Raw genomic sequence first — 15,909 nt, 5'->3', positions numbered from 1 at the left:
ATTTTGAAAAATATTGTATATTACTTACTGAACTTTGAAAAATACTATACACTACTCACTATAATTTCGATATTTTTCAAAATTAAACAATTATACTAGTGAGTGACGTACGATATTTTTCAAAATTTAGTGGTCAAAACTCAACATTTTAAATTTTAATGAACAATGAAAGATAAAGACCTAAATTCAGTAATCAAAATTCGACATTTTGAATTTCAATGACCAATTAAAGATATATACACAAGTCCGCTGAGTATTGGAACAATTATCTCATGAAAAGCACAAAGCAGAGCAAGTAATGGGCATTTAGCCACGTCATCACCTCACCTTTCCCTTTCGACAATAAAACGAGGAAACATTTGAATCGATCACTTCTACTGCATGAAATGAAATCAGACTTCTAAACCCTCCACAATCATGTATCGACAGATTCATTTATAGCTGTTAATCCCTTTTCTGTTTTCAGCTCAGTTTCATTTATTGGTGAAAGTTCAATTCTTAATTAAATCAGGTAAGTGAAACATCATAGAAAATGATACGCCCAGCTCGTTGATCCATGTTCTTTTGTTAAATAAACATTTATTATACTGGGTTTTCGTTTTCATGCTAAAATATTTACCGGGTGTATCATTTTTGTTTATGTTTAGTATATACTGCGTATTACATGCGTATAATCGTTCTTGAAGTCCCTTTTTCTTTTCCTCCCTTTTTGCAATTTTTCTGTTTGCTGTTGTTTATAATTTTATTTTATGGATATAACTGAGTAAAGTATTGATTTTTCGTTGATCGAATGTTTATCTTTGTTATTAATTAATTCTGAAACTTGAAACCCTTTACTTATTAAGTGCAAAGGGATAAAGGAATAGAAAGGAAAGATATTCGATCATAAATTGAAGAAATTTAGTTAAATTAGGAGAAATAGTATTTTGCCTCTGTAATTTCTAGGGAAAGATTGAATCTTTTTATTGTATGTGCTGGCTATTCCGTTATTCATTCTTTTGATAACCTCAAAACCCTTTGAAACGAAAAGGAAAAATGGCTTTTTCTTGCTTTCCTTTTTGTTTCTTGAGTGGAGAAAAACTGGTGGATTAAATGATCAAGATTTCTTAAAGGCTAGTATTATATAGACGAAAGCTGCTTCTTGTGGAAGTATCTTATGCTTAGACTGCTATAAAGATGATGCAATTATTTTTTTAATTGCAGTCTGCAATGCATGCCCTTACCTGCATAAATATTAATTTTCGGATCAATGCCTTACATGTGGACATATGTGGTGGCAAGACCTTGAACCAGCTTTTTGCATGATTTGATATCAACATATCTTGTTGAACCACCTAAGTTAAAAGCTTAAGTTGATAGATAGTGTACAATATATGAATTCAAACTTAGTCCCGTTAATGGTCAAACTATGCTTGACCTTGAATAGGTGCTGGCTTACGAATTGTGTCAGAAAGAAACTGGTTTTTTATTTCTCCGAGTGCACAGAAAGCTTGCAATTTGAACGATGTCTAATGTGGAGGGTAAAAGGATTTCGATGCAGGATATAAAACTGGTAAGCATTTGAGTTCATTGATTTTATTTTAACATATATCTGCTGGAAAACCAATACTGATTTTGTGTAAGAAGAAAAGGTAAACAAGAAAAAAAAGATGGCAAAAAGAGAAGGGATGAATGCTTTTGGTTTGAGTTTGATCATCACTTTTGAAAGTGGTGAAAATGCATTTTATGTTAATGGTTTATGCATCACAGTTCCTTTAATGTACCTACCCACTCTATGTTAGGCAGTTGTAGGATAATCTATGTCCTGAAGTGACCTGATCTCTGTTTCACTTTTTTCTAAATATAATTACTTTTAAAGAAATTCTCATATATTTCTCAGCCTGAAAATGTGTGATGTTCGACTGAAATTCATAAATCACAGAGTAGCATTTTTTTAAGCATTTTTTGCACCTTTTCATTTAAGTTAAATGAGTACTGGAAACTATGTGGTAATATATATTTTTATTTGTTATATGTGCTTTGAATATTGTTTTAATTTGATTTTCCCAGTTAAATTAAGATTCTCCCAATAAACAGCTACCATTTATTTTTCAAAATAATCAAGGACGACTTTAGCATAACCTTAAGACTTCTACTTTCTTTATTAAGAAAGACTTTTTTTCATTTGTTTCCTTAGAGATATTAAAGATGTCTGAGCCATATTGATTCTCTTGTTCTTTTTTGAAATAAGAAAGGAGTGTTTTTCTTTGACATCCAAAGGGTAAAATTGTTTACTAGGTAATAACACTCTCCCAGGTGCATGTAATTGTGATCCATTTACTAACACCAACAGAACACTCCCTTACACCAGCTGGCCAATGGAATGTCTTCAATCCTTTCACAAGTCATTATTACTATAAGTTCTGGTTTCTGAACTCAGTGAACTTATGTGATAGATAACATTTGAGTTCTTTCCATGATAAAATGATGTTTTTTTGTCATGAGTTCATTATGAACGAGTCAGAGTTATTAGACTGTCAGCTATTTGCTTTGGTATGCATCTTGTTTTACTGAAATGCCAATTATGCCATACACGATTTCATGTACAGAACTTTGATGAATAGATTAATATCATTGTATTTGAATGAAAATGAAAAAATGAAATGTGGAAGTGGTGTTCCTCTTGGGTATAATCTGCTGAGAATTAGCAATAAATTTTGTTTCTCCAAAGGTGAGTTTATTGCTACCGTGATCAGTAAAGTGGTTGTTCAAAGATTAAGGGCAGCTATAGATTGCGAAAACAATGGCTTCATCACATGTAATATATTTTTGCGTACAAGCTATGATGGACTAGGAAAGCATAAGAATTCTGTTGTATTACTTCATGAAAAATGTGTTGAATTGCTGAATTGTAGTGCCGAAATGAAGTAAAATGAGAAACAATAAAAAAAGGGTATGTAGGGTTTTTGGATCATTCTTTCCTCACTTAAACTTTGAGGTCAAATCATGTAAGTTCTTATTAGATTTTTGTAACAACAAATAAATGTTTTCTTACATTTGGACTGATTTTAATAGATTTTTATGTTTTGAGGGGTTTTTATATGTTATTCGTACATTCAAAAATAGTAATTCCATTATTATTATTATTATTATTATTATTATTATTTTAAAATTTACTGTCGTTTCAATAAGGGGAAAAGGAAACAAGAAAATAACATTAAATTGGACAGTATATGTCGGTTTTCTTATTATTTCTTTGGTCTGTGAATATTTCAGGTGGAAAATCGAATAGAACGGTGTCTCCAGCTTTACATGAACAAGAAAGAAGTAGTGAACACACTAATCAAGCAGGACAACATAGATCCTCGTTTTACTGATATAGGTAGTTTCTTATTCGTGTTTTTAACTGATACACATCCTTGACACTTTGGGGATCTATCGAAGTTGAGGGTTGAAAACTTGAAATTGCAACAACAATCATTTTGCTCTTGAACTTTGAACATTCTAGACAGTAGTGTTCTTCTGCTGCTGATACTTGACTAGTTTCCCGTTGTCATTGCTAACTGCATCATTTTTTTCTTGTAGCATTTCCTACGGAGTTCAAGTCATTTTTGTCTTACCATTCAAAAGATTCATTGACTTTCCCTTTCTATATGTTTTTTAAATGTTAATACTTGCTTCAACGCTAGTTATTTTACACTGGAAGGTGATTTAAAAGGTTCCATCATTCATTTATTGTGTTGCATTCAGAGCATGTTTCTAAGAAAATATTAAGCCCCATAATGGAGCCAAGCTTAACATATCTTATCTAAAAGCACACTTTTCATTTATTTATTTATTCTGATGTCTTTAGAATTCTTGTTTCCCTTTTTCTGAATTAATCATGTCTTTCAGGTGGTATTATAATAACATTGCATTTTCATAGGGCTTTTATTTTAAATTATTTCACCTCTAGCTAGTATAACTTGCTACCTGTATTCCAGTTTGGCGGAGGCTTGAAGAACAATATCCAGGATTTTTCAGCGCTTACTACCTTAAGTTATTGGTGAAGGAACAAATCAATGAATTCAACAGGTTGCTCTCGGAACAGGTGGAGCTGATGTGTCGAACAGGTTCAATTGGGTTGGCCTCCATTCCCACATCTAATGGATCTCATGTATCACCAAGTAAGACATCTTTCTAAAATACATCAAAGTGCTTCGACTGTTTTTCTCTTTCTCAGTCGTAGTGTGGGTAAATTTGCATATGCCTTGCCTAAATTACTTTCTTGGCTTACAAACAAGTCGTAAATGGATCCATATAATATCTAGGTTTCTCTGTAGCATTTTCCACTATTTATTCACAGGAAAATGTTCTAAGATTGCATGGACCTGTGTCCAGTCAACATTACTGTATCAAAATTACAAATGTCATTCAATTAATTCCATGGAAATAAGTAGTGACCTGGTTTGCAACACTGGGGGCAAGATAAATACTATAGGTCATTACTTTACACTGGAGCTATTGAAGGATGTGTTTTATTAATAAGTTGTATTCTTGGACCTGCTATGGCGTTATCTTATCAATGATCCTTCCGAAAGATTTTGTGCCCTTCTCTTAACAGTTACTTCTTGTAGCAAAAATAACTTTGCTATTTGTTTCAGGACTACCAAGGAATTCCTTTTGGCCACTTCCGATAAGTTTGCCATTGTAAATATGTTCTGCGAATTCATTAGTACTTCTATTGCTCTGGACAATCATATTCAAAGATTATGCATAACGTATAATAAATCAATTCTTTAACAAGTGGAAACATTCTTTATGTTCCAGCCTCATTCCCATCCCCTAGGAGAAGAAGTTGTAGTGCTCATTTCAGTACTCTGTATTCTAGTATTCTTTTCTCATCGTGCAGGGTGCTCCTTAGCGGTGGCGACTGGATGGGTTTAGATCTAAATTGATGTCATCTGTTCTGTTGAGAAATGGGTTGGGGCACCTGTCATTTCGTATCCATCCATTAATATAACTATAATATTTAATCAAAGATAAATCAAAAACACAAAAGCACTCAACCCCAAGCATTAAATCTCATTCACACCTCATTAAGAAAAGCTCTATTTTAACTGTAAACCGAATAAAAATGTTGAATAACTGAATATTATTAAGGAAAGATTCCCTAGCTAATCTTAATATCCCTTCTCTCAAGACTGATTGATTCTTCACCAAAAGTGATTGTCTTTGATCTTGTTGATTGTCGGTGGTAGAGAGTGGTGATTGATGGCAGGAATTGATATATTTTTATGGGCAGAGCTAGTTATCATGCCTATTTGGTGGGATGTGCCGAAGGCTAGTCACTCAGACGATCACAACAAAGGCTGGTTGTGCAGCAAGCTGCGGTCAAAGACTATACCCGGGGCAGTATATGACTTGACTCAACCTAGTGCCTGCCACGTCTTGCTCTAGTGATACAGAGAATGGTAAAAAGAACAAGATTAGTATGTAGTGAGAATCTCTATGTTCTCATGGATGATCCATCAGAGATGTCTCTTAATAGGTGGGACTTGCTAGTGTTGATCTAGGGTAACTCTTAACATTTGAAAGTGCCAGACGATTTTCTTCTTATTGGAAGAGTTAAATATGTTAAGAAAGTTAAGTTTGTGACACGACTTCTCTGGTTTTAAAATATTAGTATATTAATGTGGTCTAGGGTGGAGGTTTTTTTTTTATTTTTTTTGGACGATGTTAATTTCGCAAAACTTAATCCTGTTACTAAATTACTTAACTTTATGGTGTGTGATAATATCAAATTATTTAGTGAAGTTGAGATATTTTATTTCACTAGTGTGCACATTTTTTATCTATAAACTAAGATTTCAGTATAAAATATCTGTGACCATAATGGTCCTCCCTCTCTCCTTGCATGTTGTTTTATGGTATTGGGACTCGTTAAGTGGGTTGAAATATATTTCCTGTTCTACAGAGTTTAACTAGTGTGTCTATCTGACGACAGAGGATATGCAGCAGCCAAATGCATTCAATAATTGTGGATCGTCCATCCAGTCTTGTGCGCAAGAAACTCTTGATATATCTGCTCATGGCAGAAAGACTGGTGTTTTGCCAAACTTGTTCTTGGGTCAGCATTCGAACGTGGAATTGGCACAAGCAATAAATGAGAAGATAGTCAAAACAGAAGCCGGTTATGCTGGTAGTTCACCTTTCTATTTGAGTCCACATAGCAATTTAATGGAATCACGTCCTCTGATGGGTGATGCATCTGTATCATCTTTCACTAGCGTTGAGCCGAGTGCACAGCCCCTGAATGACATGCTTTTGGATGGAAATGATTCATCATTTGGATTTTTGGGGCAAATTCCTCTAAGTTCTGGTTTCCCAGACTTCTCAGCTGATTTCTGCAGTAGTTCTGGTTTGCTGTCTTTCCTATCTACATAAAAGTACATGTATAGTCATATATACATATGCAGTTGGTGTCGGTGTGGAATTTTCATATCAAAGATTGTGATTAGTTATTGTTTGACATGTTTTGTGTCTCCCACTTCTATGCCATTTCAGAATTATTGGAGAGTTACTGTAGGCTTCCCATACTACCAAACGATACCAACAGTTTTATGGATCCCCACGGTAGGTGTGATCACCAGTTAGACCTTTGACTGCTCATTTCATTTGGAGAATAACTAAAGTTTGCATCTTGGACTTCAGGAGACATGGAGAGGGTGGATTCTGCATCTGAAAGCTTACGATATCAAGATCATGGTTGTGATTGATTGGACTGATGCCATTGTACCTTTCTACACCTGTAGATATGCAAAATAAGAAATTTGTGCATTTATGGTTTTTCTTGTCAAACCAGTGGCTTTTTTGGTTTGAAAGAATGGCTTATCTTCATGTTCCTTTCTTCAATAACATATATGCTGATTATGGTCAGTTTCATCTTGCTTAGTGTTTGATGTCTTATGGCAAATGCCATGCACATTTTTCAGATATAAATGTGGTTGGATCATCAACAAGGACCAAACAAAATGCTTACTGGGTTGAAGTTGGTTGGTTGTTTAATTCAAAAGGGAAATATAATGTAGAATTTTTCCAGCCCACTAAGTGCATGCTTTGCATTCATTTCTGTAGGAAATTATGTTGCAACATTGTTGTACTGCACGTCTCTTGATAATGATTATGTCCCTATTCTGCTAGCCCGTGGAATTCGCTCTCCTCCCTTGATGGCTGTTTGCAAATCAATTTGTAAAACTGGGCTTAGAAATCATTAAAAGAATTGCATATCGAACTTGGCGATTAGTTACCATTTTTTTAGTTCTGTGCCAGTTTGTATGAATTTTATTTTTTATTTTGTGTGTGTGTGATTGCTGCAGATCCTACTACAGTGTCAGGACTGAAGATTTTGTATATTTGGTTTCATTTACATGGGAAAGACTTCAGACATCTTAAGGCTACGTGCTTCTGATTTGGAGTCTGTTTTATCGCATTGTCCTTTTCCGATTTGAATGTTCAGGTATTGTGCCTTGGTTAGGTTGTCTTGTAACTATGTGTGCGCTACGCTACATTAGTGCAATGATTTCAAAGCTGTATTCATAAAGCAGCATCCTTTTTTCTTTTTCTTTTATAGTTCTGTAATTATTGAGAATGAAAGACATTTTTCAGAAGCTGCTTGTTTATATCTAAAGACGAATATTCAACTGTTCCAGCTTGAGCTTTGTTTGGTTATAACATTAAATTGCAAGTAAAATCCTTGCAATTTCTTCAGTTCTCAGTCTGAGGAATAGTTCAAACATATATACGAATAGTTTGAGAGCATTTCCATTGCCCCAAAAATCTTGTAGTACAGTTTTATGTTTTCCCATTTCAGTTAATGAGTCGTCCTTTTTTGAATAATGTTCTTTATTCTAAACAATACGAAATAGGTTCTATACCAAAAGTAAAAGAAGAGTAAGAAAAATTGACAGAAAAAATTGTGGGTGCAGTGTACAGGCAGCTCTTGTTCCCTGTTTTGTTGGGCATATTCCACGATTTACCTCCTTCATAAAGCTCTAAGGGTGAGACAGTGGGGGCCCTTAAGACTGGGGTTCAACCTTTTCTTTAGAGTAAAAAAAATTGATAGGAAAATACTCTAGGAGATGCTCTGACGGAGTTGATACATAATTTTTTGAAACAATTGATATGTTGATCGTTCAACTGGCACTGCTCATGCTGACCGCTGACGTGACCGAGGGTCTCATGAGATATTTTTATTTATTTATTTATTTATTTTTTGAATTAGAAAGCTTGATCATGGTACAGCAAACACAATAGCACGTGACAAGACAGAGACAATAGCCCAAACACCGTGATTTTGAAGAACTTATGAGAGGCCAACCACATTATTAATAATAATCTCCGTCTTCTAAACCAACTTCTTTGTAATTTTTCTCAAGCGCAGCTATTTCACTGAACTCACCTTCCTCCATTCCTCTGCTGACATACCAGGGAGCAAAGGCTCTCTTCGCATACATCAGATCAAACTTGTGGTCAATTCGTGAAAACACTTGAGCTACGGTATCATGCACATAGCTCGCTGCACCTCGAAACCACTAGTTGATACCGCATTTAAAGCCAGTTGGACGGACACCTGTTGACACCTGTTAAGTCATTTTCAGATGGATGGCCATAAAAGGACAACAAATGGAAACCTTGCGAGCAGTCATTTAAAAATATATAGACACAAAGGCACACGCATTTATATGTTCAGCTTGCCAATTAGTCCGTTTTGTTTTGATAGTAGCGACAACAGCATTCACTTCCTTGGGTACATCAGGCAACAAGCCATATATCTCCCGTGACTATTAGAACGTTAACTTTAAGCACGGTGACTTTAAACATGATATCTTAGTACGTTGAGGATTGAAGCAACTATTGGAATGTTACCACGGTGACTTTTTGCCATAGTCCACGAACAAACGTTCCAAAAGAAGTGAACCTGTACCAATAGCATTGCAATTATCAGCCAACTTCCTCGCTCTGTCCAGGCATACATCAACAATCTCTTTTTCCCACTGCAGTCAGCAGTTATCAAATTAAACCAAATAATTATAGATAAAATATTATTATAGTGGCACTTGCCTATGTCTCTAGAGATGCGAGTGATTTGCTGAAAATCAGGTGTTTTTGTTGAGATTTGTTGTTCACCAAATCTGTCTAGAACGAGGATTGTTTCCAGACAGTTGTGTCACCAATTGAGTCAAAGGATTCACTTGATCAGCAAGGAATCCAATCTGACCAACAGACACATGATTTTTGTTCCTTTTCAGGCTCAAGTCTTTCCTATTGTTCAAGTACTGATGACATCTAGGATGGATGTGACCTAACTCCCCACAGTGAAAACATGTAGGGGCAAACCTGTGACCTATGATATGCTTACGCTGATTTCTATTCCTAGGCCGACGGGTCCTATGACGTCTGGTAGACCTAGGTCCTGAAGTTCCCACAACATTTGATATATGATTAGTCACAATGTTTGGTTGGTCAGTAGCACGAACAAAGGTGGTATGTGATGTACTAGCAACATTTAGATAAAAACTTAGACCTCCCCTATCAGCAGCCGGCTTGCCTATACCTAGAATATTATCTAGCTTTTCAGAATTGCTAGAAAAGGCAAGTAACTGAGACTAGACAACTCTAACTCACTCTCAAGGTGTTTAACCTGAATAGCTAAGGTCTCATTTACGATAGACAGCTCACTTACTCTCCTAGAGGACATCTCATTCTTACTGGTGAGATCACTAACTCGGTCCTCTAACTGTTCCTTCTCTAATCTAAGCTCCTTCACTTTCTTGTTCATTCCCTGGTTAGTGGCTAAGATTTTGAGGCTTTCCACATACATCCTATCATAGGCTGTTTCTAGATCTTGCTCACTTCCACTCTCATCACCAGATTCTTCACTACTATCTAAGTCCTCTTCCCTATCACTCCCCTGTTCGGATCCACTTTTACCCCTTGCAACGAAAGCCACATATTTTCCACTCTCCTCACGGATGGATTTCTCACTCTGATTGTTCAAACCAGACTCGTCATCTGTAAGAGTAGTATTCATAGCCTTCTTTTCAAATCTCTTAGCGCTAGGGCACTCATTCCTCACATGACCGAAACCGCGACAGTTACGGCATCTCACGGATTTGGATTTCTTCCTAGATTTACTTGGGCCACCTCTTTGGCTCTCTTGAAGTTTCTTGTTATTCCTAAACATTTTTCGAAATTTTTTAGTTAGGTAGGCCATCTCCTCATCATTGGGTGAATCAGAATCAGAAGATTTCATCCGGATATTCCTAGTGATTTTCAAAGCTATGGATTTTTCTTTAGCGAGATTGTTTAAGGTCAATTCATAGGTCTGGAGGGATCTAACTAACTCCTCTGCCTTCATAGTGTCTATGTCCTTACTCTCCTCAATTGCCACGACTTTAGGCCTAAAACGTTCAGGTAAAGATCTAAGAATCTTTCTCACTATCTTAGGATCAGCGATTTTCTCACCTAAGTTGAAGGACGAATTTACTATGTCATTTAAGCTTCCATAAAAGACATCAAACATATCATCGTCTCTCATTCTTATCTCTTCAAACCTAGTGGCCAACATCTGCAGCTTAGAACTTTTAACTGCCTGAGTTCGCTCATGTGTTGTTTCTAAAATATCCTAAACTTCCTTTGCTACCTCACACATGGACACTCTTCTAAACTCCTCGGGGTAAACTGCCATAAATAGGGTATGGAGGGCTTTGCTATTTAAATTACAGCTATCCAATTGAGCTCTAGACCAGTTCTCGACAGGAGTGGGAGTGACTACACCATCTATTGTGGTACTAAGGGCTGACCAACCATTTACCACAATCTGCCAAACGCGTTCATCTAAGGATTTCAAAAATGCCCTCATTCTCACCTTTCAATATGCATAATTGTTCCCATCAAAGTGGGGTGACACATTCAACGACATACTCATCTAGACTAATGTAAGGTTAGGATTCACACTTAGGCTCTGATACCACTTGAAAGTTCAGGAAATGTTCTACAACCACTTGGAAATTCACGAAGAACGTTATGCTACGTAAAATTCAAGTTTTAGAAATTACCAAGTTTACGTTCCAATCAATTTATTATTCGACCTTACTGCGGAATTGATTAATCAAAGCAACAGTCACTTTAATTAATTGTCTAGGTGATTAACTATACAGTCCAATTAATTCCTATGTTGAAATGTCGATATGTGTGAAGTAAATAAAATAATACAAAACACAACTCACGATATGATGACGGAGAAACCCCAACGTGGGTAAAACTTTGGGACCAAGCCAGTAAGTTCCACTATACCAATTCAGCAAGTACAAGTTCTGCCAAACTCCGTACCCAGTCAGACCCGTTATTCCAGTCTCACGATCTACTGCCGTAGATACTATTAGTCTCCTGCTAGCTTCCCGATCTACCTCCTACAGCCCAATCTGCTGTCCAATACAGCCTCTTGGTCTTTAGTTGATTGTATCACCAAGTGAAATTCCAAGAACCTTCTGTTCTTGTCCAGTTCCTGCGCTGTCGTTCACCTCCCTCAATCCCCATTTGAAAGAGTCTCTTACTCAACAGATGAAGAAGTACCGATGTTTTATCTTCACAAACTTGATGTTTTTCCCCAAAATATTGGTTGTTGGATCACAAGAATAAGATTGATGAATTCTTTAGTTGGTTTTGTTCTTGGATCTCTTCATAATAATATGAATGTGTTCTAATATGAAAGCACAATGAAGCAATCACTTATTTTCGTTCACGGCCTTTGTATTTATAGTTGGGGGCAATTTGAAATTCTAGGCCCCGTCAAACTTTCCAAAAATTGAAAATACGATTTTTCATATAACACTGTCGCTCGAGCGAAAAGCGAGTGACAGTACTTCGCTCGAGCGAAGTCCGGGCGACGTCCATTCCGCTTCTTCTCGCTCGAGCGGTGGCAGGGCGAACAGCTAGCGAACCTTCGGCGCCGCAACCTTGATTTGAACCAAACACTCAAACCCTAGTTCCTACCATCTAGCTTTGCTAAACTGCACCCTAAATCCATGACTTTTATAACATTGTACAATTGAATCCCTGACTTTTACAAATTTACAATTTAATCATTTTGTCCACAAAATCGCCTTTTACACCTTTAGACCTAACAACAGAGAAGCCATGATCCAAAGAAAAAACATCAAAAACTCTTGAATTCAATATTATTCCACATATAAAAGATCAAAATTCTATTCAAACTCAAACTTCCTCCTTTATGTTCTTCAAGTTTTGGAGAATTTCACTTTATACTTTGGTGATTACAATGCTTGTTATAATCATTCAAACCATTTGCTGGAATACTCTTAAGCATCTCGTAAATCACCGGAAAGGGGGCAAATAACGTTTGAGGGCAGCGATACCCCTTTTAAGCCTTTAAAACTGTTATTGATTTCTTCATTTTGTTGCTACATATTTTGTATTCTCTCTTTTGTCTCTTCTCCATCCCAACATTATTTTCCAACAGTTTTTGCTAAACACGTTCTTTATAATGTCCTCCGGCAAAATTGTTGGCAGTATAATGAGCTGGCGATAAGTCCTTGTTCTGACTTCATCAATAATGCTGGTTCAATTCAAGGTCAACAAAAATAGCTGGGGGACATGCTTCCTTGCACCAGTTTCACAACAAAACCAATGCATGAAAATGAGAAGTTGTAAAATTCAAGAGTAACTGATAGCTAACAAATTAAAGATGCTGCTTGCTTTTACACTTTTTGAGTTTAAAACCATTTATCTCTTGTTCAACGAGACAGAAGTATTTCACATTTTATTAGGTACTATTTTATTGGATTAATCATTTCTCAAAAGGAAAGTCATACGATATGATTGTTTTATATTGTTCAAAAATCAATAAAACGTGTGTAAAATTAAAAGTGAAATCGAGGCTGAACATGTTGACCTATGCGACTGCACATGCCATTATGGCGTGCGATCACATGCTTATTTAGGCCCAACCTTTGAACAAACTATGCGATAGCACATGTTTGTTCTATGCGACCGCATAGAACACTTTTGCTAATTGTTAGGACACCATTTTTTTTTTTTTTTTTTTTTTTTTTTTTTTTTTTGAATTTTGGTGGTTTTTTGGAGGATGTCTTGCATATTTTTGTGAGTTTTGGCACCAATTTGTGGAGTATCAATTGAAACTTATAAATAGGAATTCAATCATCAAAGCAAAAGAAAAAAATATAATTAGAATCATTAGAGAAAAACTATATGCTTCACAAAAGATCAAAAAATATCCTTCTATATCATATTCAAATCCCGATTTGTGTTCTTAAGTTTTGGAGGATTTCACTAAGTGCTTGAATGTTACTTCTTTTCAAGGCTTGAAAAATCTTGCAAACCATTTTGCCAAGAATCCCTTTAAGCATCGAATTCAATTCGAGAGGGGACAAATATCGTTTGAGAACAATGATTACGTATTTGAGCTTTCATTCAATTATTTTGTTGTTCCTTTTTGTTTCTTCGTATTTTTATTCTTTTCTTCTCCAACACCTTTGTGTAAACCATATTTCCAATAATGATCCAATAATTTATTTATTTTTATTATTTTTAAATTCTTGGTCAAATTCTTACTATTAAATTATCCAATAAAGAGAAGATCAACCAACCACACACGATGAGTCAATCACAATTCCACGATTACGAAAAGCTTTAAAACTTAGAAATATATCAAATATAAAAATGGTAAATGATTTAACAGAATGGGAAAAATTAAATAATTGTTTCCAGCAAAAGCAAAATTCCATACACTCAAATTACAATTACCATGAATTGAAATATAAAACAATACGTTTACAATCATAGAATTATGCAGACGAAGAACAGATATGAAGTGCCAGTGGTATGCCTAAGCATCATTTATTATTTATCGACGTCGCTTCCACATATATCATTCTGTAAACCCACTATTTGTTGCTATTTTTATCTCGTAATCGATTCATCTAAAATGCTATACATTTTGTGTAGTACTTATTGCATCACCTTCAATTTCTTCTTCCTTGTTAAGATTGAAAATTAATTACTCAATTATCAGCAAATCGATTTTTTTTTTCACCCGTAAAATTTTTCATGGTAACACAATAAAAATTTCAACTTGCAATTAAAACTATATCGTCTATGAAATATTCGGAGCATAAAATTAATTTATTAACGAAAACTGATGATCTTCTCAGGGACATTATGGAGTACTAATATCAACCATGCTACACTACCACATTGGTTGACATAATACACTCACATGAGAGGTCGGTATTATTTTATTCGCGCGGGACCCACACCTCGACTGTGAGTGTGGTGTCATCCAGGGGCGGAGCTAGAAATTTTTTTCAGTGCGGACACAAATTTTTTATTAAGACAAACATTTTTTCCAATTTTCCTCTCAAAGTGCTGGTTTTCCAATTTTTATGGGCAATGTGCATGGATATCAAACATAGAGTATATCCAACTTGCATGACCAACTTTTCTTCTCCCAAAGTTGAGTGTAGGCATTGGCTTGCACTCAACCATACATGGCTCCGCCTCTGGTGTCATTCTCTGTGTCAACTATTATGTTCGTTTGGCATTTTCCCTACTAATATTGGCTGAAATGAGTTCCTCGTACTGTTTGTTCTTTTGCTTCCGCAATCACCCCTAAAACGCAGATTTTATTACGTTTAATAGAAAGTATTGCCATTGGCATTTGGGTGCAAGTTGTTGGGTGTGGGGTCTCCAAAATAAATTAAATATTCTAAGCGTTCCGCCAAATTGAATCTCCAAGAAAACGAAAGTCATTTGAGGTCTATTTTAGCACAAGCAGACATTTGTGGTGTCAAATGATAATTACCATAATGTCCATTCATTGTTCTAATTAGGAAAAAGATTTTGATACTTGGACACCAGAGTTGACCGATCCCTCACAAAAAGGAAGGGCCTACGATGAATAAAAAAATTGTGGACCCCCATATTTTTGAGGGGGTCTATACACCGGGGTGTCAATCCCGATGTACAAGTAACATGATCCCTAGTAAAAATGAAATACTAAACGATAACCTATTTAGTCATTGTTTGGTTATGAATAGCAGAGAGGATTTATGTAGCTCAACTCAAATTTATCGGGAATGAACATCAGTTTGTTGTTTTTTAAGCAAGAAAAAATTGGGCAAAAGTCATGTGCCAATGTTAGATATTCTTTAGAAAAAATACATATTTAAACAATGATTTGAGATCATTTCAACCACATATTATTTAATAAAATAATATTACACGCAAATTCAAAAGTTTTCATTATTTTTAACTGCACATTTATCATCAATACACTATTCGAAAATGCTTTTTTATGAAAAGAATGTGGCTCAAATAATGGCATGATTTTAATGAAATTTTGAAAGAAAATATATTTTAAAATAGTGACTTTTTGGAAAATGTATAATTAAAAAAATTAAATTTATAGATATTATTTTATGGAAAATGTGTGATTGAAAAGAAAAAAGAGAAAAATGTATTCAAATTTTAATGAAGCTAAATTAGGGGATCAATGTTTGATGTCAAACAATTCAATTATAAGTAAAAAACTGAAAATTCTATTTTATATGAAATAGACAAGTGCAAATTCTCACGTATTTCTTATAGAGTCCAATATCATCTAGATTTGTACTATGTAATATCTCCCTTATTTTATAGAAATTAATTTAAGTTAAAATCAATAATTAATTTTAACTATATTTTATAAAATTCACAACTTTTTAATTATATATTTTATCAATTTTTATCAAATTTTACTTAAAAAATTTATTTTAATTCTCGACAGACAAACGGGGCAATTATTTAAGGAAGAAAAAAATTAATCGAATAAAGTATTATAAGCTGGCTGTGCAACTGCGACCGTGTTAT

At 35.0% G+C, this 15,909-nt stretch overlaps 1 protein-coding gene across 3 annotated transcripts; it reads left to right on the top strand.

The window, feature by feature from the left end:
- The first annotated feature begins 290 nt into the window (after window positions 1-290).
- On the top strand, window positions 291-7,669 carry LOC111393169. Of its 3 annotated transcripts, none has more exons than XM_023018564.1 (8): window positions 291-511; window positions 1,427-1,552; window positions 3,256-3,361; window positions 3,963-4,145; window positions 5,966-6,379; window positions 6,526-6,594; window positions 6,673-6,726; window positions 7,338-7,669. In XM_023018564.1, the coding sequence occupies exons 2-8, from the start codon at window positions 1,505-1,507 to the stop codon at window positions 7,427-7,429; spliced, it is 966 nt and encodes a 321-aa protein (XP_022874332.1). In that variant the 5' UTR covers window positions 291-511; window positions 1,427-1,504; the 3' UTR covers window positions 7,430-7,669. The 3 variants fall into 3 exon arrangements, with proteins under 3 accessions (XP_022874332.1, XP_022874334.1, XP_022874333.1); XM_023018565.1 differs by having other exon boundaries at window positions 293-511; window positions 6,673-6,753; XM_023018566.1 differs by lacking the exon at window positions 1,427-1,552.
- Window positions 7,670-15,909: the final 8,240 nt, after the last annotated feature.

This window comes from Olea europaea, chromosome 4, assembly GCF_002742605.1.
Source record: "Olea europaea var. sylvestris chromosome 4, O_europaea_v1, whole genome shotgun sequence".
NCBI classification, from domain to species: domain Eukaryota; kingdom Viridiplantae; phylum Streptophyta; class Magnoliopsida; order Lamiales; family Oleaceae; genus Olea; species Olea europaea.
Note: the sequence above shows the minus strand (reverse complement) of the source record. Positions and strands in the feature narration are given on the sequence as shown.